General features: G+C 43.9%; 1 protein-coding gene across 3 annotated transcripts in view; it reads right to left on the reverse strand.

The window, feature by feature from the left end:
* The window catches only part of pde1cb (phosphodiesterase 1C, calmodulin-dependent b), a gene marked incomplete at its 5' end in the record, with an annotated part of 193,135 nt that overhangs the window by 34,573 nt on the left and 134,680 nt on the right, over window positions 1-23,882 (reverse strand). For all 3 annotated transcript variants that reach the window (XM_079505394.1, XM_079505393.1, XM_079505395.1), the window contains 5 exons: window positions 1-102; window positions 1,768-1,884; window positions 4,378-4,444; window positions 6,796-6,978; window positions 9,669-9,782. The exon at window positions 1-102 is cut by the window's left edge and continues 39 nt beyond it. In XM_079505394.1, coding sequence (XP_079361520.1) covers window positions 1-102; window positions 1,768-1,884; window positions 4,378-4,444; window positions 6,796-6,978; window positions 9,669-9,782 — 583 coding nt within the window. The remainder of the gene's footprint in view (window positions 103-1,767; window positions 1,885-4,377; window positions 4,445-6,795; window positions 6,979-9,668; window positions 9,783-23,882) is intronic.

The raw sequence follows: 23,882 nt of genomic DNA on the forward strand, positions 1-23,882 counted from the left end.
CGTGACGTCTGCAGCGTGGATCAGGTTGTGGTAGGGGTTCTTGTGTTTGCTGTAGCCCACTTCAAGAGCCTCCACGAACGACACCACCGCAGAGATGGGGATCTAAAGCACAGTGGCAACATCAGAGATGGGGATCTAAAGCACAGTGGCAACATCAAAGCAACATCAAAGTCAGTTAAGATGGCGTGAAAGAGCTTAAAAGAGAGAGAGAGAAACAAAAGTTAGATTATCCGGTTAAGAAGGTCACATTGCTTGAGCTTAATTTTAGATTTGCTATTTAGAAAACAATAAAACATATTAATAAAACCTTCTACCTGCCCTTTGCGAGTCGAAACATGTTGGCTTTTTAAACGTTTCTAATAAAGTACCTTGATTTTATATCCACCCTCTCCTCATTGTGATACCTTTTTGAGTGCTCGGAACGCCGCCTTTTCTTCGTTAAAACATATTTGTTATGATTTATTTTATTGTACTTTTATTTTTTACATTTCTTATCCCCCTACTTCCCGTTGGAGAGGGATGCGATGTTTGACATTTTCTGATTCCGATTGATTATCATGCATGTACACTACAGTACTGTCAAAATGTCAACACATGCACAGCTCAGCAGGAATCTGTGTAGATCATTATTTTCCATAATAACTACTCATGAATCATGATCGATTCATTTAAGCCTCTTCGTTACGAAGAAGCAGTGCAGGTGTCTTTCTCAGCTTCCATCCTGTCATGACTACGGTCGTGTGTGTTTATGATTAATTATGAGTTATGCGTGTTATTTTGGATTATAAATATATATATGTTTATTGCTAATATTATATATATATTTATATGGTGATATTATTGGTATAGTATATATGTATATATGTATATGGAATTATCTTCGATGTCTTCTAATATATATGTATATATATATATATCTATACATGAGCAGCAGTTACGGTATGAACCCTGTATTAGACTAACTCTCCTCCCATGCAGTTGGATGGCCGAGTATGGGACTAACGGGTCTTCAGACAGTATGATTGTCATCAGCTGTGTATCTGGGGTACTCCTGTTGGCCATGACCGTGGAGGCCTGATCAACCTCCCCTATTGGCTGACAGTCACGTGAGGGAACTACTAAGCTCATTCTCCCCCAGACAGTCACTGGGGAAACATCTTCCAAGGTCTTTCCCCCATCCGTCGTACTACTGCGTTAACTAACTGTTTTGCCTTATTTGTGAAGTTGGACATTTGTTGACAAAAGACACTATTCCCCTCGGAAAGGAATAATTAAGTTCAGTTCTGATATTTCGTTTATTGTCTTTTCTTTTTTAGTTAGGAGACATTTATTGTACACTTTTCTTGATTGTCTTTATTATTCAACATTATTTGTGAATACATTCTCGCATTAGACCTTGGTTTCCGTTTCTCCTTCATATGTTGCATTGCCTTTTACCCCTAGACAATGGGTTTTGTGTCCCCAGCTTTAAAACCAATATGGAATGTTTTTGCTGAGCGATGACCCGTTGAGACAGAGCGTGGCCAACTGTGACGACAGCCCTATTTCCCTGTCTGTCTATCTCGCAATATCTGTGCAGAGATGCTGATGAATATCAATCTGACACTCAAGAGAGGATGGACTCTTGTCGGACCGAGAATAGGCATAATGAAGTGGAGCGAGTATATTCGCGTTTTTTGCCAATATCCCAATGACTCATGAGAGACACACATGACTGATGAAGATTTGGAGGTAGAGAGAGAGAGGAGGAGTCCCCAATGACTTTACCTTGAATCGGTTAATGAGATCGTATCTTGTGAGCAGCTCGTAGAATATGAATTTGAGTGCGTGGTCCCCGCTGGCCTCGTTTAGAGTGAACACGTCAAAGGACCACTTGTCCACATGCTGATTGGAGACACAGAATTAAAACAATAAAGATTTTGCATCATAAAAACTAAAACACACATTTCGCATGAGCAGTGTGCACGCACGCACGCGCGCACGCCCACACGCACATGCACACACACACACACACAGAGAATAATACAATAATACAAGTATCAACACATTGCATAGGCTACATACAGTCCAGTAGGCCTACATGAAAATCCGCAAAAAGCAGTTCATCAAGTATTAATTTATACTGACAGGTAATCCTTTTTTTTTTTAAGCTTCACAAGATAAACCATGGAAGTCTGTCTGTGTGCAGGTGTTCAGATTGACAAGGGAGCCAATCTCATTATTTAATGGCTTTAAAGGAAAAAAGGCAGAGCCTCATTTAGGGACGCTAGAGATTCCCCTTGAAGCAGACCTTGAACCCCTTCGTCCTTCTCATTTGCTCATTCGATATTGACCATAACATCTTCCTAAATCCCACGAGAGCCGGGCTGCGCTCTCATAATGTGTTCTAAAGTGCGTTTCAAACATTACAGGAAGGACATATTTCATTAGCCTTGGAGAACACGTCGTGTCAGGTTAATATGACACGGTGTTGCACAAGGGGGCTGCCTTGGGATTTTGTACATGTATGTATGCTTCCGCTAGGTGTTAAGAGAACATCTTGTTAGCTTCCATAGCTATGCTGATGACACACAATTTATAGATATATCTGTTGAACCAAATGTAGTTATGTCAGAGGAGCTGCTGCATCACTAGCCCCATATGGGACCTCTCCCTCCGCTGTAGCTCCGAGATGAAGTCCCACGGGCGTTTCAGAACCGGCGCATGTTTTCCACTTTACACAGTTCTTACCCTTAAAAGTAAAGGTCGGAGGATAAAGGTCTAAATTATTTTTTTGTTTATTAGCGGACAAGAACATCTAAGTGACGTGTTGAAACAAATAAAGTGTTTAAATGGCTTATTTAGTCAACCGGTTCCATGTTTTTCAAGGAAGTTGTGGCCGGAGAGGCAGCATTAGCGCCATCCCCTGGTCAGATGTCAAATGAACTGAAGTCAGTCGGAAAATCTAATTCCACATTCGAGCGGGGACGGATTATCCCCCACGAGGGCCCCTGGGCCGGTCATTTTTCAACAACTCAGTTAAATCACTGCATATGAGAGAAGAACACTGCAGACTCAGAGGACCTAAAGAGGACCTGGTCAACCTGATCACATCACACAGAAATAAAAGGAAGGGAATATAAGGTAATTTTCAAAGAGCTGGTATGGACAGTCAAGAAGACTTTTAGGCTTGGCTAAACTGCATGTTTAGTCACTCAATGCTAATGCTTTCTGTTGTTATTATTGCAGTAGATCATATAAAAGACTACAGCAACATTTTGGGTGTCATTATTTTAGCTCATGCCTTTAGTTGTCGCTCTTTCACAAATTAATAGCCTAGAGCAGCCTATCAAAATAAACAAGTGTGATAACATACTACGTAGTACATGCTATTGGCTTAATATTTTGTGTATAACTCCCTGGGGGAAAGTCCACCGGCAGTAACTGTTGCCTCTGCGGCCACAACTTCTTTGAAAAACATGGAACCGGTTGACTAAATACGCAATTTAAACGCTTGTTTCAGCTTCAATCAATATTGTGCTTAGAAAATAGTTGTTTGTGCCTAAGTATTAAGATTATAAAGATCGCTTTGGGCATTTTGACTGCCTGGGACATTCCCATATAAAGAATCAACTGACTGAGAGAAAACGCTAATTGTTACTGCCGTCCAAATATTCCAACTTTCTGAGACAGTTTATTTACAGTTGTGACGACACAAAGACAACTCCCTGACAATATCCCTGAGACAGTAGAGTTTAATTGATAGTAATTAATTACTGAATTTATTTTACCCATTCTTGACATTATTCCGGTAGAGTGTCTCTGCCTATAGAGCGTCGCAGTCCCGCCCCCTACCATGGACCAGGAAATTATTCTCCGTTCATTTTCCTCATAGACATTTCAGAAAGTATTTATTTAAAGACGTTTACGCCGCGGACAAAGCCAACTCGAGTCGTGACAAATCATGACAACAAACACAATTTTTTGGGCCGAACAAATAATTAGAAAGAAGAAAAAAACGGTTGTTGTTTTTCTTCTTTGTAATTATTTGTTTGGTCCAAAATATTGTTTGTGTTGTCATGAGTTGTCACGACTCGAGTTGGCTTTGTCCGCGGCGTAACCGTCTTTTTGAAATGTCTATGGGAAAAATGCATTGGGATTCATTTCCTGGTCCATGGTAGGGGGCGGGACTGCGACGCTCTATAGCGGTTGCTTTATCACATTTAAGGCGTATTACTGGTTATTATTATTATTAATGTAATAGTTTGTCCATTCTTGTATTTTTGAGTCCCTGCCTGTGTTGTGTGTGAGTCCTGAATCCAGTTGTTCCTGCGTGTATGTACTGCATGTGCGTCCTCATGAATATCATGCACGTGTGCACGCACAGCATGCCCATACCTTGAGCGTGCATATGACAGACGCGGGGTAGCTGAGTCCCACCATGTTGGAGGTGCGTCTGTACATTCTGTTTGGGCGAGATAAAAAAAACATCAAATAAAACGTCAGGGCTTATAAACGCCATACGTCAAACCCACTCCACCCTCTCCACCCACACAAAAAAAAGGAAAAGGAAAAGAAAAAGAGAAATAAATACTCATTTGAAAGCGACATGTCAAGTCTTGACATCCCCATTACCAAACCTTCAAAACGCTATGAGTTCAACTAGGCAAGAAAAAGCTTTTAAATGGTTAAGCTATGCGGGTGTACACAGTAACTGCGGAATCAGTTGACTCAAATACTAAGTAGAGTGTACAGCAGTGCTGCACAATTCGATTTTTCTAAAATAGCAGACCTACAAGTTTGTATAGTACATAATGCTAACACCAAAAGGGGTTCCCGCCCAGAATGGGTTAAAGTCTCTCTCTTGTAGCAAGAGTAACTAAAGTGAATTGGACAGCCAACTAGTGCTGCACGATTCTTGCTCAAGTTTAGAAATGAGATCACATGTGGTGTCTGAATATAGATCTCGATCTTTTTTCGATTGATTGTGCAGCACTATAGTGTACAGCTTTGGGCGTAAATCACACCAAGATGCATCGCTACGCGGTGCACCTGTGGAGTGGGTCCGGCTGCACGCGACCCACGCGATAAAATCAATAATGAATCATAGGGGAAAACGGATTCAAGCAGCGTCTTGAAGCCTGGAGTCTAAAATCCATAATCTGTCTGCATTCCTTCCATTGTCCCACTGATCCCACAGAGGATCCCAAACTGGGGTCTATAGAGCCAAAGATTACAGTGGGGCAGTGGTACTAAAAAGTAGATTTTTGAGGGGCGCTAGCCCCTCCTAGTGCCCAGCTTTGAGGGTCTGTGGAAACACAAACATTGAAGACAAATGTGTGTAAACACAAACATTGAAGACAAAAGTGAGGACGCAAATTGTGATTGGCCAGCGTGACTGGGTGGGAGATTGTTGAGAATGAGATGTATGGTGATGACGTATGATGAGCGCCCCTCACTTCACACGGGTGTGATTTTATTTACTTAAGTAAAAGTATCAATAATGCAATGTAGATCATTTACTATGTTAAAATGGGTTAGGGTTCGCACGCACGCACGCACGCACGCACGCACGCACGCACGCACGCACGCACGCACGCACGCCCATGCGAATTGGCCATGACTATGGGGAGAGACAATTGAATATAAAGAAAAACATTAAAAAAAAGGAAAAACATTATGTTACATGTGACCTTTTGGATTTAACGATTCAAACAGATCAACAATAGCCATGGGGAGGCAGGCCTGTGCGAGTAGCCTATGTTGTGCCTTTATGAGTCACGGTGCACAGCACAGCACAGCCAAGCTTCCCAAGGCCACATGTTTGTATGGCGATGTATATTATTATTATTATTGCAGTTTGAATGTATCCTCACTGTTGCGGAAGCTTCAAGGTTCAGGTTTATTGTTGTGTTGTGTATTGTATACAGGTACTTTACTGTCAAATGTATTTTTGTTCCTCAGATATTGTAGCAGCACAAGTAATGGACATTTAAAAAAGAGCAAAAAATACACCAATTAAAAAAAGGAAAATCAACATAATTGTATAACGGTTTTCCAGCGCCCTATTATAGTGTCCTATATATAGCACCTAAGGTGCATCTAATCATTAGATGTTGTTCATAACACTCTGTTGGGTGGGACGGGGTAGTTAGATTTGGGACAATCATCTGGGAACCCATCGGCAAAACAAAAAAAAGGAGGGGGAAAAAAAAGTTACAGAGCTCTGAATCTGAGAGTTTAGATTTGGGGTGAATGTAAACCGCAAATAAAGTTATTATAGCTGTGAATTCATGTGGCAAATACTGTAGTACGGTCCGGAGCAGTGCTTCCTGACCCATTCTGGATCAGGTCTCACACTCCGTATTGAAATGTGGAAAGCGTTCGCGGTCCAAGTGGTCAGACGGGTGCATAAAGACATCTCGAAACCTCGAAACAGAGAACATTGGATGGGTTTGGAATGTCTGAGGAGAAAGAATTGACAAAGCGCTTCAACTTGGCAGTAAGCCACATGGAGTCTGGGAGTTGATGGATTGAAAATGCCTCGCTTTGACAGAGGACAGATGCTGTTACGGTCCATATGAATTATTAAATGTTGTATATTCTCATTAAATGACAACATGCAAGCGCACGCTCGCGCGCACGTGTGTGTGTGTGTGTATAATGTAAGCCTAAGCCTACCTCTCAACAAAGATGCCGGCCTGCACGGCGTGCACTATGCTCCTGAAGCGTGTGTGTATAATGTAAGCCTACCTCTCAACAAAGATGCCGGCCTGCACGGCGTGCACTATGCTCCTGAAGCGTGTGTGTGTGTACCTCTCAACAAAGATGCCGGCCTGCACGGCGTGCACTATGCTCCTGAAGCGCGGCTTCTCTTCGGTGCGTCTCAGCATCAGGCCCATCTGCCTGGTGAAGGTGGAGGCCAGCCAGTCCCTCACCTCCGACGGCACCGACTCCGACTGGATGTCACTGAGCTCGTCCTCTGTGTCCACCAGCCGCCTGGATGCAGGGAAGGATGGGGTCGCGATGGAGAGACAGACAGAGAGGCAGAGACAGACAGAGAGACAGAGACAAACAGAGAGACAGAGACAGACAGAGAGACAGAGACAGACAGAGAGACAGAGACAAACAGAGAGACAGAGACAGACAGAGAGACAGAGACAGACAGAGAGACAGAGACAGACAGAGAGACAGAGACAAACAGAGAGACAGAGACAGACAGAGAGACAGAGACAAACAGAGAGACAGAGACAAACAGAGAGTCAGAGACAAACAGAGAGACAGAGACAAACAGAGAGACAGAGACAAACAGAGAGACAGAGACAAACAGAGAGTCAGAGACAAACAGAGAGACAGAGACAAACAGAGAGACAGAGACAAACAGAGAGACAGAGACAAACAGAGAGACAGAGACAAACAGAGAGACAGAGACAGACAGAGAGACAGAGACAAACAGAGAGACAGAGACAAACAGAGAGACAGAGACAAACAGAGAGACAGAGACAAACAGAGAGACAGAGACAAAAACAGAGAGACAGAGACAAACAGAGAGACAGAGACAAACAGAGAGTCAGAGACAAACAGAGAGACAAACAGAGAGACAAACAGAGAGTCAGAGACAAACAGAGAGACAGAGACAAACAGAGAGAGAAACAGAGAGTCAGAGACAAACAGAGAGACAGAGACAAACAGAGAGTCAGAGACAAACAGAGAGACAGAGAAAGCAAACATTTGATTTAGATTTAGTGTTTTGATTCAAATTCCATTTAGTTTTTTTGTCATATTTTAGTCATCTGCAAATGTTTTAGTTGTAGTCTAGTTTTGGTTAGCCTAAAAGTACGCTCCCTTTCTACGTTTTAAACAGCGGACGAACAGCGGCGACTCTGGGCGATACAAATCTCCTAGTGGGCGTTCCTGCTGTCATCACCGTACGTAATGTAAACGTGTCACCGTTCCACGAGGAGGTGATTGGCTATCGCCGGACGATGTCGTCCAAAAGATAATATATTTTCATGTCTTTGAACGGCGTTCCTCCGCCCACTTTTAGACCATCGCCTCTTCGGCTGCTATCGCCAGCAGTTGCCGGCTCCCATAGAGAGACAAATAACGCATTTCGGGAAAGTACGCCAGGCTGTCGGCCACTGTTAAAACGTACTGTGAGGCATGTGCCGCCTCACCACATTTAAAGAAAATGTTCGATCAAATGTGTTTAATTGACGATGACTGTTATCCATTATGTCATACATCACAGCTCAACTCCAAACAGCAGATCAAACTACACATGTGCTGCTGTCAAATAAAGCTAAGATAAAGATCTTTCTATAATCCTGCAATGGATGATGGTTATTCTCCATAGCTAGCCTTGGTCTATAGCTTGGGTTAAAGCCTGATCGTATCTGGTTGTGCTGAATGTCAACTGTGAACTGTTGACAGAAGAGTCAGGGCTTCTAACATACACATTCACGCACGCACGCACGCACGCACGCACGCACGCACGCACGCACGCACGCACGCACGCACGCACGCACGCACGCACGCACGCACGCACGCACGCACGCACGCACGCACGCACGCACACAGACACGCACGCACGCAGACACGCAGACACAGTGGACCACTGGTTGAAAACCACTGATATAGACTTAAAAATATTTTACCCCCATCCATCCATCCATGCATCCATCCAACCATCTATCTATGACGTACGTAAGAGCAAACGCCACCCTGTGAGTATGAGGATCCCCGGGGGTGAGTGTGGCTTTTTCTGTTTGAAAAAGCCACACACACCTTACATTAGCTAGGTGGTGAGTGAGTGTGGCTTTTTGTTTGTGAGTGTGGCTTTCGGTTTGTGGGCACTTAGATGGGGACTTGGAGCCTGAAAGTGAGACTGACCTTTATCAATCTCGAAGGAGGAGACCACTACTGTTTGATAAAAGACTGCTTGGTTTCTAGATATTTGACTCTTGTGGTCCTTATAACTTCATCAAGAACATCCACAAGATTCCTCCAGTCAAGAAAATATGTATCCATCTACCAGATGTAGGCATGCAAATTATAGATGAATTAAAATTGATAACCTTATCGATCGATTAACCGGTTAGTTAATAAGCAGCGTTATTGTTTTTATCTGATATCTCCTCAATGTCGAACATGAAAATCTACATTTTGCTGATATAGAGAAAGAATAAAGGCATAGGCTATTATATTCCTTAATCAAATATTTATTTGACCATTTGAGATACAGAGCCAAGCAATGGCATATTTTACGAGGAAAAAAATGAAATGAAAAGTGCCCTGTCTTGTCTGTCACATCACATGCAAAATATGTTTCTTGTGGCTACCAAGGTGGGGAGGGGGACCTTTTTTAACCGGCCCACATGTGCGTTCCTCGGCCACTCGCGCGCAGACAGCATTACATTCACAGAAAACCGCCCAATGATAGAACCACAGAATTTTCAATTCATTGTTAAGTGAGTCTATTATTTTCTTAATAATCTTATGGAACACGTATGCCAGATCACAATAGAATAATATCCAAAATCACAGACAATATCCAGTCTAATATCATGATATGGATATAATATTGATACTAGGGATGTCCCGATCACGTTTGTTTGGCTCCCGGTCCGATTCCAATCATTTGAAAATGACGTATACGCATATCTATACGTATTCAGGGCTTCTCTTACCTGGTCTCCTCGATGTAAACTGACTCCAACACCGTGGCGGCATATTCAAGGTTCTTCTTGAGGTCGACCAGGGAGGCCTCTCCTCTCTCCAGCTGCTTCACCAGACACCTCAGTCTGCATGGGAAAGAAGAAGCACATCAATCATTTAAGACACTTGGATCACTGACCTGTTATACTCTCGGAGCAAAGAAAAAAAGCAATTCACATTCTACATTCTATTTGTGGTTCCTTCCTGCTCCGTGTGGACAAGATGAGAGGTTTGGGTTTTGACCGTCTGCTCTGCAACTTTAACCTTCATGTCTGTTATCATTTTAAAGTGCCATCCATTTATTCATCCACAGATAGTCGTTTATAATGTGCCACTCAGTCAATCTTGTTCATATTTGTGCAGTACATATTTGTGGACCCTTTGGTGTGTTGAAGTTACTGAAAATATCACCAAATGGCGTACAACATGTGTGTGCACAGTTGCGCACACGCACGCACGCGCACACGCACGCACACGCACACGCACACACACACACACACACACACACACACACACACACACACACACACACACACGCTTTATCTTTTCAATACTAATCTACGTTTGTCTGCACCTAAAAACCAATAATGGTTATGATGCTACTTCAAATATGCTCAGCAGAAGAAACAAAATCACAATTGAATTGCTGCATGGTACCCACAGAGCATGCAGTCTCCCAGACGCAAGGCTATTAGTGGCACAGCTCATTGATTAGCACACATTTAACGAAGCCAAGGAAGGGAAAAGGTGGCAACATGAATATCTTATCAAAAATTATTCCTAATGGAGTTCATCATCTTTAAAAGAAAATGGTCCAAGGACACAAATTACAAGCCAGATAATTAGGAGAAAGCAGCAATAGAGGGTATGCGTATGCATAAAATGAATGGCAAATCGAGTGGCAAAGTGACTTTAACATAGTTTAACTTTGCTTAATGCAATCAGATAGGACTTTTCTGTTTGAATGTACAGTATGGGCTGTCAAGGCCAGAAAGTTTTTTTTGCCACTCAGTAGCTGTTCCCGCATAACTCCCCGGAATGATGATGTCACGCGCATAACCTCTATTAGTCTTTCCGGACTCTTCTAAATGGATAAAAGCCCTGCTCCGGTGTTGCAATCCAAGGCAGAGGGATGTACCTTTAGTTTAGTTATGTGCCATTGTGTGACACATGCCCTTCGGACAGACAGAGACAAGGTTGACCGTCTGTCACTCCTCTGACCATGTCAATAAACAACACCTGATAAATATCACCCTAGGGGAACTGCGGCTGCATGCCATGTTGACAACGAATAGGCCCTACTGGCAGATTCATAAACAAACAGGACAACAGGAAAACAACACAACGTGCAGTGCTGCGACGCGCTCCGCGGAGTCGGTCGCCATGCAATTTAGTCGCCACGGACTCTAATAATGGCTATTAAGAACAGCTGTGTGCCACTGAGATTCCCTGTGAACACGCGAGAGACAAATGCAATTCCTTCCTCAATTAAGTCTATTATCAGATGGCAATTTACAAAAGAAAGAAAAGAAAAGAAAAAATGGAAATATCCCGAGTAATTGGTCATTTGTTGTATTGTGTATTGTGTAACACTGCTGTTAGCATATGCTGCGGTACAGGAAATGTTATGTTGAAAACTATAATGAACGATTATGTATGCTTTTGTGGAGAGCTTTCCAGAAAATGTTGTCTGTGAGAGAAGCAATGAATGCCCAGCCTGCAGTACCAGAGTTACAGTATAGTTGTCTAAGACTACTGATCCGTTAATTAAAAAAATATTTTTTTTAATTCGTTTTTTATTCGAATTTTAATTAGTAAAATTCTAATAAAAAGAATGATAATGTCTTTGTATAGCCTGTTGAGCCTATGAAAAGCAAAGGTGACACTTGGGAATTGAGAGCTAATATAGCCAATAGCCTACGGTTGTTGTTTTTTTTAGATGGGAGACTTTCCATCAAGCTGCCTTCTTTTTTTAAACCCAAACTGATAAGTAGGGAGTTGTGCGATATTATAGATGGTGTCGGGGGTTTTGGGAGAATCGATTGTCCCGTCGACTAAATCGAAATGTGTTCATTTAAAGCTTATGTTATTGCCAAGGGAGATGATAGATTAGGTTAATAGCACAGGCCTGGTACAAAGAAGTGTGCTTTGGCAAATAGTTATCTAGTGGTGATTCCACGTATTTGAGGAGTTTCACCTCTTGTTCTAGAATCTCTAATTTGGTTTTATGTTCTATCCAGTATCACTGAAACTTCCACCCACACTTGATTTAGGCAGGAGCTCGTTAATCTGTATTGATAACGAGCACCTAGGCTTAACGAGCCGGGTTCTTTTCAAGCCCACTATCAAGCATTTTCTATCATTTCGTGGGAACTGGTAACTGGTACGATCACTTTCAAAGCGTAATTTTGTTTACCCGGGCAGCGCTGGTTCAAAGTATCAATACACTTTTAGACCGACATGTTTGTGCCAGTGTGGGTGAGTAGATATATTTCTTGACCGTCTCTTGTCTTGATTGTTTAAACATGACGTCATGGGCCGCTATGCTCGATAACAGGCTTGATAAGCCTAGTATCATGAACAAAATTATGCTTCACTATGCTATGATATGTCTTCCTAGAATATAGAGGCGAGGCCATACCTTTTATTATACTGGTCAATAACATATTCCTGTGAATTTACTAAAGCTCATGCACTTTGCGACTTGTTTACTTTGCGTTCAAATTCATATACACTATGCCCCTTGATGGGGTTGCATGCACTAATCAGTAAATCATCTAAGTATGTGTACGTTTGGTACTTTTTTTTTAACTAGGCCTGCCCTACACAAAACCCACTGAATGTCAAAAAAGACCTCAACAGTTAATGAATGATTAATTGTCCTCACAGTGGCTGGTCCTTAAATGCTTGTTTCTTTCTTGTGTCCAAACAAACTGGCCAGTTCCACGTGGCTTCAAATACCATGACCCATTAACAGCTCTGTAACAATGATTCTAGTCACTGGGTTAAATAAACACTGTGACAGATGGAGAGAACCCAGCAGGAGGCAATCTGCCGGCGTTGTGTGCGAGAGGTATATTTGCTTGGCCTCAGATGGGGCGAGTGCCAAGCACAGGAGATTAGTGACGGCCGGAATTTGGGAGCATGGTCTGCCTCATCTATTTTTATTAACTGCCTGGCCTTGGCTGACCTGCATAGAGTGAAGAAGGTAGAGGTGTCGGTGCCAGACTGCAGCTCTGCACTTCAAGAGTTTTGACCTCTGTGCACAGCCAAGAACCAAGGTGAAAACAAGCGGCGTTGAACAGGGCCAAGAGCAGTGGCGTCACCAGGAATTACATTTTGGGCAGGCAAAAATTACATTTTGGGCAGGCAAGATGTGTTAATTGTCGCCCCCCTGCGCACAATCAGTAGCACTAACGGTTTTCAAAGAGATATACCTGCCAGACAGTAGGATACAAAGGCTGAAAGGCATGCATTTGCATTCTAATGGGTGATTGAGGGTCGCGCAACTACCAATCCGCTGTCCACTAATAGGTCTCAGGTCTGGATTTTGGCCAGGCAGAAAATGGATTTGGACAGGCGGACGCCTGTCCTCGCCTTATTGTAGATACGCCACTGGCCAAGAGTAACGTTGCGTTGGGGATGGGGGGGGTCTAGCGGTCCAGGCGCATGCCACATAGGCTCTGGCCTGACAGCGCGCCGCGCGTTCGAGTCCCGTTCATGACGAACTTTGCTGCACGTCTCTCCCTGTCTCTCCCTCCTCCTTTCCTGTCCATGTTAACTACATTTTTAAAGAAATCTTTAAAAAAAATTGCAGCATATTCTTCTCTCCACTCACAAAGTCTGCACACCACCTGGTGTGCAGACTTTGTGTCTGCAATTTGTGTGTGTGTGTGTGTGTGTGTGTGTGTGTGTGTGTGCGTGTGTGTGTGTGTGCGTGCACCTCATCGAGGAAGAGGTCTTCCTCGATGACAATTTCTCCCATTCTCACTGTGAGGGAGATGAAGAAAAAGAAAAAATAACAAGCGTCTCCGACATGACAAGTGATGTCTGCAACACCAATCATTGACTTCACAGTTGGGGGTGAGGGGAGGAGGATTGGAGTGATTTTTCTCATTCACTGGGATGCAAATAAATAAATAAATGAAATTAAATGACTGGCGCCCATGATGTTCCAATCTCATCTTGGCATTAGAAGGTGTGTAATCAATGGCCCAGGTCAGTGTGATCGCCCTGGGGAGATTAGCGTTCTCTCTGTTCTCACACTCACACTCACACACACACACACACACACACACACACACACACACACACACACACACACACACACACACACACACACACACACACACACACAGCTTTGGGCTGATAAGAGGGATGAGGCCACCTCCTAAAACGTGATGAGTGAGTTTAAGCCCCTGGCATCTCCCCTGTCACAGCAGCAATGGTGATGTATGGCTTTCAGTACAAGGGAGGCTAGTCGACTTAATATCAGGGAGCATAGTTTGCACACAAGACTACTGTTCAAATTGGGGGAATTAAAACATAAACCATACAAGCATACAATTATTACTTTTTGTTTTTGGCCATAGGCCTAGAGAAAAAAAAACAGGTACCCCACAGTCCACACACACACGTTTTGCATTTAGTTTGGCTCAGGGGGTGACTTAAAAGGGAATTCCACAAAAACTGTCCCCCCCCCCCCACACCATTTTCTGATGTTATTCTATCCCATACTGACTAGTAATTGATTTTTCATATTGGTCATTGTTGTCTACTCACCCGAGAACATCAGACAATGGTGAAATTAACAGTTTTGGTTCTCTTATGGAAGTTATGGAGGGTCCCTGGCATATATTTTTCAACTGGGGGTCAATCATCAGTGTCAATTTGGGGGTCCTTGACATGAACAAGTTTGGGAACCGCTGATCTAGACTCTAGGGCTGTCGCTCCTCATCCACTCTCTAGATTCTAGAGAGTGGATGAGGAGCGACAGCCCCACCCCCCGCTATTCACCTCAGTAGAAGTTGCTCAGTGGCGTTTTGAAGGACCAAGAAGACTGACAAAGTCTTCCTGGTATATTAGTACCCCTCGAGCGTTGATCATATGATTGGTTGGCTGGCTCCTAACTTGTACCCCTCGCGCTGTTCTTGTGGTATTTCTATACGTCACGTCATATCCGTCACAAATTCATTCATACATTTTAGCCTGGGCCTTTAGCCTGCAGTACCACCAGTTATGACCTCTGACATTTCAGACCATAAACATACTGTACAGACCAGGCACTAATAATGAATCACTGGATGGGAGACTTTTACATCAAGCTGTGTTTTTAATGCTTCTCAGCTATAATTACAATTACCAACACTGCTCAAGTGGAAACACTGTGTCAGAATGTGTCTTGGCACAACTTGAGTTCCTTTATCTTCCCTGAACAAAGCTTCTCTCCCGAGACGTCACATGGATTGGCAACTGGGACAGTAACAAACCTAAACCCTGACAGGATTGGCAGCTGGGACAGTAACTGACGCCCGGCGGTATGGCTGTTCCGCCTCATGACATGTGCCCAATTGTCCTGAGTGCAGAGACCACAGCACAGGTTTAAAGACGTAGTGAAATGAAACATACGTTTTTCACACATTTAGAGCATATCCGTGGTCATCATAATGGGCCAATAGATGCCAAAACAATGGGATTGTGTGTATTTTTATATCAAAAGTCCAATTTTAATTACTTATTTTGAACGAAAACGTGCTTTGTGATGACGTGTCGAGAATAAAAATTAATCTTGATTTCATTCACCTATTTGATTCCCATTGCGGCACGTTCCTCCAAACACAGCTGATTTTGATTTCAGAACTACTCTGTTTTTAATATGGTTCAAGATGACATCCAGACAGTGTATTAATGATGCGTACTGTATTTTGCAGAGTTAGTTCAGGCAGATATACTGTACTTGAGCCGCTTCATGCTATGCTCATGGGAGCATACATGTGTATTACAATGGTACTACACACGTTTAATATACGTCATACGCCATACACTGATGTACTGTAGCAGTCAGCTGACCAATTGCCCGGTTATTTAAGCTCACCTCAGTCTCTGTTCTTCCTGCTGTCATTTGTCCCTGGACTGTTGGTGTGCGCCTGTTTGCTCCCACCGCCTCCCCAGCACCACCAGTTGGCTCTGCTATTTGTTTGTTCCCCATTGGGGGGGTTGTTATTCTATATCTATCTCCCTGTTTAATGTTTAATGATGGTGTTTTAATTGTGCCGAGCAGCGAGAACAATGTAGCAGAACTCTCTCTCTCTCTCTCTCTCTCTCTCTCCCTCTCGTAAACAATCAAACTCCACATGTTGTGGATGTAGCGGAGCTACGTCCCATAGCATGAAGGGGTATCAACACTCTGATTGGTTCAGAAACACACAAGCTTCCATTTCAGACTGAAACTCCAAATTAAGATGACCAAAAAAGCCATTGCAATTAGAGTTCAGGCTGGCATGAAACAGAGGACCTAAAGGGCCCTGAAGAGAAGCGACCTCGCCATAAAGGGCGAGAAGTATCCGCCTGGGTGACGGCAGACTGCTGAGCGCTGGTGCTTTGGCCAGGGGGGGGGGGGGGGGGGGGACGACGACGACAGATCAACATATGGAATGTCAGAACAGGAAGGAGGGGTGGGGAATGATCAACATAATGGAATGTCAGAACAGGTCAGCTCCATATATGGGTGTGATGTCACGAGGTGTGACCATATATGGAGGCGTGATGTCACGAGGTGTGACCATATACATAGGCGTGGGGTGACTAACTAACTGACGGACAGGAGATGCAGGTTTTCATAGTAAATGAAACAAAACAGTTATGGGACAGACAGGTATACACATAGGATCATTCGAACAAACAGGAAGGTAGGAGCGCACACCAGTAGTGGGGAGGTGCTGACCGCAGGAGATAAAACTATGACTGAGAAAGGAGAGAGGCCGCACAGCTCGTAGTCACGATGCCATCACATTTTTATTTTTCCAATAAAAATCTGATGGCATCGTGACTACGAGCTGTGCGGCCTCTCTCCTTTCTCATACACATAGGATCAAACACCACCCAAGTGGAAAAAGCAGCACTCACAAAATAAACGATGCAAGAATGGGATCAGATGCCATTTCTCACTTTATTGAGAACACTTACGCGTCTCTGCACTCAGCCTTCCTCAGAGCACATTACAAAGATGTATACGTAGCTCCCACTGTCAAAACCGAGGGCAGCATCCATCCTGATTTTCTTTCTTACAGTCAGGTATATACACAGACAGGACTAATCTTTCTTACAGTCAGGTATATACACAGATAGGGCCAAGAAACATGAGGATTGAATAACTAGATGACTATAGGGGTTAGGGGACAGGCTAAACACAGAGCCTGCCTGATGAAGATAATACAATACAGAGAAGGCAGAGTGTCACTGTGTTCATAAAGCTGCAGGACCAGATGGGATAGCCTCTCGTGTCCTTAAGACATGCTATAACCAGCTGTCATGGGTCTATACGGACATATTTAACCTGTCCCTGTCATTGTGTGTGGTGCCAATAATAGTGCCCATTGCCAAGAAAAAACCTGTTACCTGTCTCAATGATTATCGACCTGTTGCTTTGACTTCTGTTCTCATGATCTCATGTTCTCATATTTCTTACATCAAGAGCATCATTCCTGCTAGCATTGATCCATTACAGTTTGCTTACTGTTCAAATAGATCTGTGGACGACGCGATCTCTCTTGCACACTGCCCTGGTACATCTTGAAAAGAAAAACTCTTATGTCAGACTACTGTTCATAGATTATAGTTCCGCATTCAACACTATTGTACCATCTAAATTATTAAGCCCTCAACATCATTAAACACACCAGCCATCCCGCAAATACCCTGTTCCAACCACTCCCTTCCAAAAAACGCTACCAGAGCATCAAATCTCGCACCACCCGTCTCAGTAACAGTTTCTTCCCCCAGGCAGTCAGGCTGCTGAACAGCTGACCTTGAACTTTATTGCACTGTATTGTCACTTCACTTGCACTTTCTTGTGTTTTTGTCTTTTTCTTTGCACTATAGATGTTTGTTTTTGTCCTGTGTATATAAGACTGAGAGTGCTCTGAGCAAAATAATTTTCATTGTATTTATACTCTGTGTGTTGTTTGTAAGATGTAAGAAGAGGAGCTCCAAGGGAACCGCCGGTATAAAGGGAGTGGTGACTTTTTGATTGTTTGATTGATTGATTCTTTTATTTCACAGTATGTAGTATGGTATACATTTCAAACGAAAGTACAGTACAAGTCAATACAAAAACTGCTACGAGGATGAAACCATGAAAAGCACTAAGACTTGTTTTAAGTATTTTAGGGCTGAGCTGGTATGTATTTTTACTAGAGCTGTCAAAATGATTAAATTGTAATCACATTAATCACAGCTTAAACATGTATTAATCATGATTAATCACCATTCGAACTATGTCAAAAATATGGCATGTTCTGTTGTCGGAACCGAAAGATAAGTGACACTCTCACTCTCGCTCTCTCTCACCCTGTTGTCGTGATGTGATTTGTGCCGCTGCCTACATTGTGCTGCCTTTTATGGCAATAACCGACTTGCGTTTTTCCCCATCCAGATAGGTAGGGTTAGATATAGCCTCGGTCCCAGGCTTCATTCCTGCAGGGCAGGGCACTCCTGACCGACGAAGAGCAGGAGGCAAGGTGGGTGGAGCACTTCAGAGAGGTTCTCAATCAGCCAATACCTTCCATGCTCTTCAATTTCGATCACGAAACACCGGCTCCAACTCTGAATGTTACTTCAGGAGAGATATCCGGGACTGAGGTTGTCCGAGCAATCAAGAGCCTCAAAAACAATAAGGCACCGGGACTCGATGAGGTAGCCGCCGAGTTGTTGAAGCACGGCCAGGACGTTGTTGTGGAGAGCCTCACTAGCCTGTTCAACATGATTTGGCATGCTGAAGAAGTTCCAGCCGACTGGAGACGTGGGGTCATTGTGACGCTGCCCAAGAAGGGAAACCTCGCGGACTGTAACAACTGGCGGGGCATCACACTGCTGTCTATCCCTGGCAAGGTATTCTGCAGTGTATTGCTCCAACGCCTTAAAGAGGAGGTGGACAACATCTTAAGGGAAGAGCAAGCTGGTTTCAGGAAGGGAAGGTCCTGCTCCGAACAGATCTTTACTCTTCGCAACATCATCGAGCAGTGCCAAGAGCTTCAGACACCCCTCATGATTAACTACATCGATTTTAAGAAAGCTTTCGACAGCATCCACCGGGAATCACTGTGTCAGATCGTCCAGCTGTATGGTGTACCACCCAAGTACGTAAACATCTTCAGGTCCCTGTACCACAACTCCACTTGTAGAGTCAAAACCAACAACGGCACAACCGATGACTTTGACATCGTGACCGGTGTAAGACAGGGTTGCATTCTGTCACCACTGCTCTTCGGTATCAAGTGGGGAGGGGGCAGACTGGCCGATCTGGACTTTGCGGACGACTTGGCTCTGTTAAGTCATACCCAGCCGGCACTCCAAGAGTTGACCAACAGTCTCCATGAGCACGGAGTAAAGGTCGGTTTACGGATAAGCCAAGAAAAGACTAAGGCCATGACCATTGGACAATACCAACACCTTCCACCACTCACTATAGGCCTACATGACATAGAATATGTTGACAACTTCACGTATCTTGGAAGTAACATCTCAAACACAGGAGACGTGGAGAAAGACGTCAATAACCGAGTTGGAAAAGCTGCAGGAGTGTTTCAACGGCTCCGCAACATTTGGTCGTCTAAAACCATCTCTACGGCCACCAAGCTACGCCTCTATATGTCAGTGGTCATCCCAACAGCGACCTACGCCTGTGAGACATGGATGAAGACAGCCAACACCACCAACAAGTTGGATGTCTTCCACCGACGATGCCTCAGATCCGTCCTGAGGATCTCATGGAGAGACCACATCACCAATGAGGAGGTGATGAGAAGGGCAGGGGTAGCACCACTGTCTGTCATCGTCGATGAAAGGAGAAGGAGAATGGCTGGACACGTACTCCGACTGCCAAGAGAGAGACCGGCAAGTGTGGCAATGGACTGGATGCCAGAAGGTGGAAAGAGGAAGAGAGGGAGGCCAAAGAAGACATGGAGACAGACAGCTAAGGGAGATGGGTGTCAGCTGGCACGGAGCAAGAAGGGTCGCCAGAGACCGGAGTAAATGGAGAGGACTCGTCGCCCAATGTTCCAATAGGAACGGGAGGAACTAAGTCTAAGTCTAAGTCCCAGGCTTACTTATCTGCGAAAAGAAAAGCCTGGTCACAACGTAAGGCAGAGAAGCTATCGGCAGATGTATCGTCCGGAACATCCGTCAGATGTATTTCCCCCGGATACGATATTTTCCCGACCAATCACAACACTTGTTTCATTCGCAGAGAATGTAAACTGATTTGTAAAGCATCGTCGTCATTTCCTTGGGCGATACTTCCGGTAAAATCCTGCAACTTCCGCCCAAACAAATGATAGCGTCTCTACAGCGTATAGGTCTTGCCCAGGGTGGGTTGGATAGGGCTTCTCTTTCCATCTCGTTTGGATCTATCAGCCATCATCACCAGAGTGATGAATAGTGCAGAGTGGAATGGAATTATGGGATGTATGGGGCGGGTCATCTAGGCATGGATTAATTGCGTTAACATTTTTAATCAAATTAATTTCACAAATTAATTAACTCAGTTAACTCGGTTATTTTGACATCCCTATATATTTACCTTAGATCACATCTGGTCACATCTGGGACTCTATCACCCACATAAAAATGTTACAGCATTATATACAACTAAAGTCAACATTACAGTTAGACTTAAACCTTGTACCGGTATATGACCCTGTTGACAATGGTCCCCTAGGGCTCTATACTTGGTCCCCTCCTTTTGTCCCCCGGCTACTACACTAAATACCTCCATCTAGAATAGCTCTACAAAGCTCACAACGCGTTGCATTGCGTTGCTATTGCGCTGTGAGCGGTCAAGGGAACATGGGAAGTTTTCTATATACAAGTGAGGCAGTGATATTCACTATATTGTGTTGGAAACTAAACATCTTTGTTTTGGCGCTGCTCTGCGGCGACATGGGCATAAGGGCTACGCTTGCATGCGGGCCCTTTGTCTAAGACACATTTCTTCCTCGGGAGACAAATAATAAAGAACCTTGAACCTTATTAGTCAAGCTGATAGCATATTTTTTTGTGTTTCTTGGGACAATGTAGGTCATATTTAAAAAATATAATGGCAAGCCCCAAAATCATATTCAACTAGAAAAAGTGCCCTTCTGGGCACAGGAGTGTGTGTGTGATGTTTGGCAAAATGTTTTGGAGCAATATAAACGTGTGTGTGTGTGACGCGGCTTGGCCTGTTGTAGCGCCACCATGAGGCTGATTTGAAAACTGTCAAGTGGCATTTCTTCCAAAGCCTAGTGGGAATATACATGCACAGTTTCACCACAATCGGAAGCTGCGTTGAGTAGTTGTGGCGATGTGTACAAAACGGGTACAAAGCGGGCTACTCCTGAAAAGTTTAGAAGCCAATCGTAGCCAATGAGGGTGGATTATGAGAAATCAAACAAACCCGTCTTGATCACATGACTATGAAGAGCATGTGTACCGATTTGCGTGAAATTTGGATAAAATCTGAAGGAGTAATTATGTGAAAAATTCCACGCAAAGGTTTTTCCTTGGCCTCTAGGGAGTTGGCATACAAAGTTATCCACAGATCTGTGCAGTTAGAGGTAAAACACTTTTTGGCCAGTTATAGCGCCACCATGAGGCTGAGTTGAAAATGTTCATGTGGCATTTTTGACTCTGCCTAGTGGGAATGTGCGTGCACAATTTCACGGAAATCACACTTTGTGTTCATGATTTGCAGCATTTTGTTTGAAACTGAGCACTCCTGCGAACTTTGGAAGCCAATCTTAACCAATCAGGATGAAGTCTGAGAAATCTGAAAGACCCGTTTCGTTCAATGGCTCTAGAGAGACTGTGTACCAATTTGCGTGATGTTTGGACCAAATCTGTAGGTGTACTGTCCAGAAACTTGTTTTGCACAAAGTGGCCTCCTGGTGGTGCTATAACAGGCCGTTCTGAAAATGTTGGGGCAGAGGTCCATCGTTGGCATCCAGGGAGTGTGTGTGCAAAATTTGGCATCGACCGGGTTAACGGTGCCGGAGATTAGCTGTTCACAGACGGAAGGACGGACACACACACACGGACACACGGGCGGACGGAGTGCAAAACATACTCTCTCCCCATGCCTTCGGCCTGGTGGAGACAATAATTAGAAGGCAGGATCCCTCTCATTTAGTATGAAATAAGAAGTTGCAGATTCGAGCTGATATTGGTGGGGAAAGGTGTCATTTATGTTTGCAATACTTGGTAGCAGATGTTAGTATGTGTCATTTTGAGAACCAAACATATTTCATTTTAATCTCACTGTAGACATCTGCCGCCCTGTCAAATCTTCTGTCAAAACATACTCTCTCCCCATGCCTTCGGCCTGGTGGAGACAAAAAACTCACAACGCGTTGCATTGCGTTGCTACTGTGCTGTGAGCAGTCAAACTTGTTGTTTTAACCTTTTAAATAAATAAAAGGTTCATGCCAGAGGTCCCTCCACTCCACCGCAGTGCTTGTAATGAACTGAACCCACCCCCACATCTCTGTGGAGTTGTTGTCTGTCCTGCAGCCTCTGGTTCGTCCCTGTAACGGTCCTTGGCCTGCAGAGTCTTCTTCAGCTCCCTCTGGGCGGCCTTGGCCTCCTCAGTGCCACAGCAAGCCTCTAAAGCCCTCTTGGTCCTATTCAACCTACGGTGATGTTCCCGTCCATCCAGGGCTTGTTGTTGGATAAGAAAGTGTACCTTTCTGCCACCCACATAACATCCACAGTGAATAAAGAGCCCCGGGTTCATCTGGATGAAACATACAAATTAGGGGTGTCAAAAAAAATTCCGTTATGAACGATTCAAAATCGATTCATAATTTTTTTTCTGGCTACAGTTACAGGAGTTTTCACTACATGGTGTTTGTGATATGAAATGAAAGCTCACCCTAATCACAGTAAACATCATATCTTCAATCATTTTCAAGTTACTGTAGTCACTTCAGTTCAAGACTGGAGTAGATTGTGATGAAATCCTATATGTATTGAATCGAGAATCATTTTGAATAGAAAATCGTTTTGAATCTGGAAAAAAAATGCTTTTGAATTAAAAAAATAGATTTTGAATCGAATCGTGACCCCAAGAATCGGAATCGAATCGAATCGTGGGACACCCAAAGATTCACAGCCCTAATACACAATGTCCAGAACCTACTGTATGATGGGAAGAAACACTCAGGAAAGCTCTGATTTATTTTGGAATCCCTCCCAGCTCCGTTGTGGCACGCTGAATTATCCCAGCACCCCCCATCTGACAGAAGATTTGACAGGGCGGCAGATGTCTACAGTGAGATTAAAATAAAATATGTTTGGTTCTCAAAATGACACATACTAACATCTGCTACCAAGTATTGCAAACATAAATTACACCTTTCCCCACCAATATCAGCTCGAATCTGCAACTTCTTATTTCATACTAAATGAGAGGGATAATTATTACTATCTGTCATGAGTGTTTTTGAGTCCCTTACGGAGCTATGTGTGTGGCTGGCTGGGTGCCTGGGTGCCTGCCTGGGTGCCTGCCTGGGTGCCTGGGTATGAGCACGAAAATAGCATGGTTGTTTTTCACCACCTGTGCGCAACCTAACACACACACAAACACACACGCACATATTAACTGTATATATGATGATTTCGGGTGTGCCAGTACAGTGCCAGTACAGTCCAGTACAGTAGAGGGTACAGTAGAGGGACCCCCACACGGTAACTCTCATTTCTCATGTGTCACGAGGTCAGATCCATAAATGGAGATCTAAGGGTCTCCATGATGTCACGTGATGTCACGAGGCATGATGATTGGCAGCCATATATGGAGATGCAGGATTTCATAGTAAATGCGACCTTCGGTCGTAATAAGAGATCACATGACTCCACAGAATGTACGACCGTACAGAACTTATTAACAGATGAAGAAACACAAGCCAACCTCAGCAGAATTGCACTGAACA

The sequence above is a fragment of the Electrona antarctica genome (genome assembly GCF_951216825.1).
Source record: "Electrona antarctica genome assembly, chromosome: 1".
Classification (NCBI taxonomy): Eukaryota; Metazoa; Chordata; class Actinopteri; order Myctophiformes; family Myctophidae; genus Electrona; species Electrona antarctica.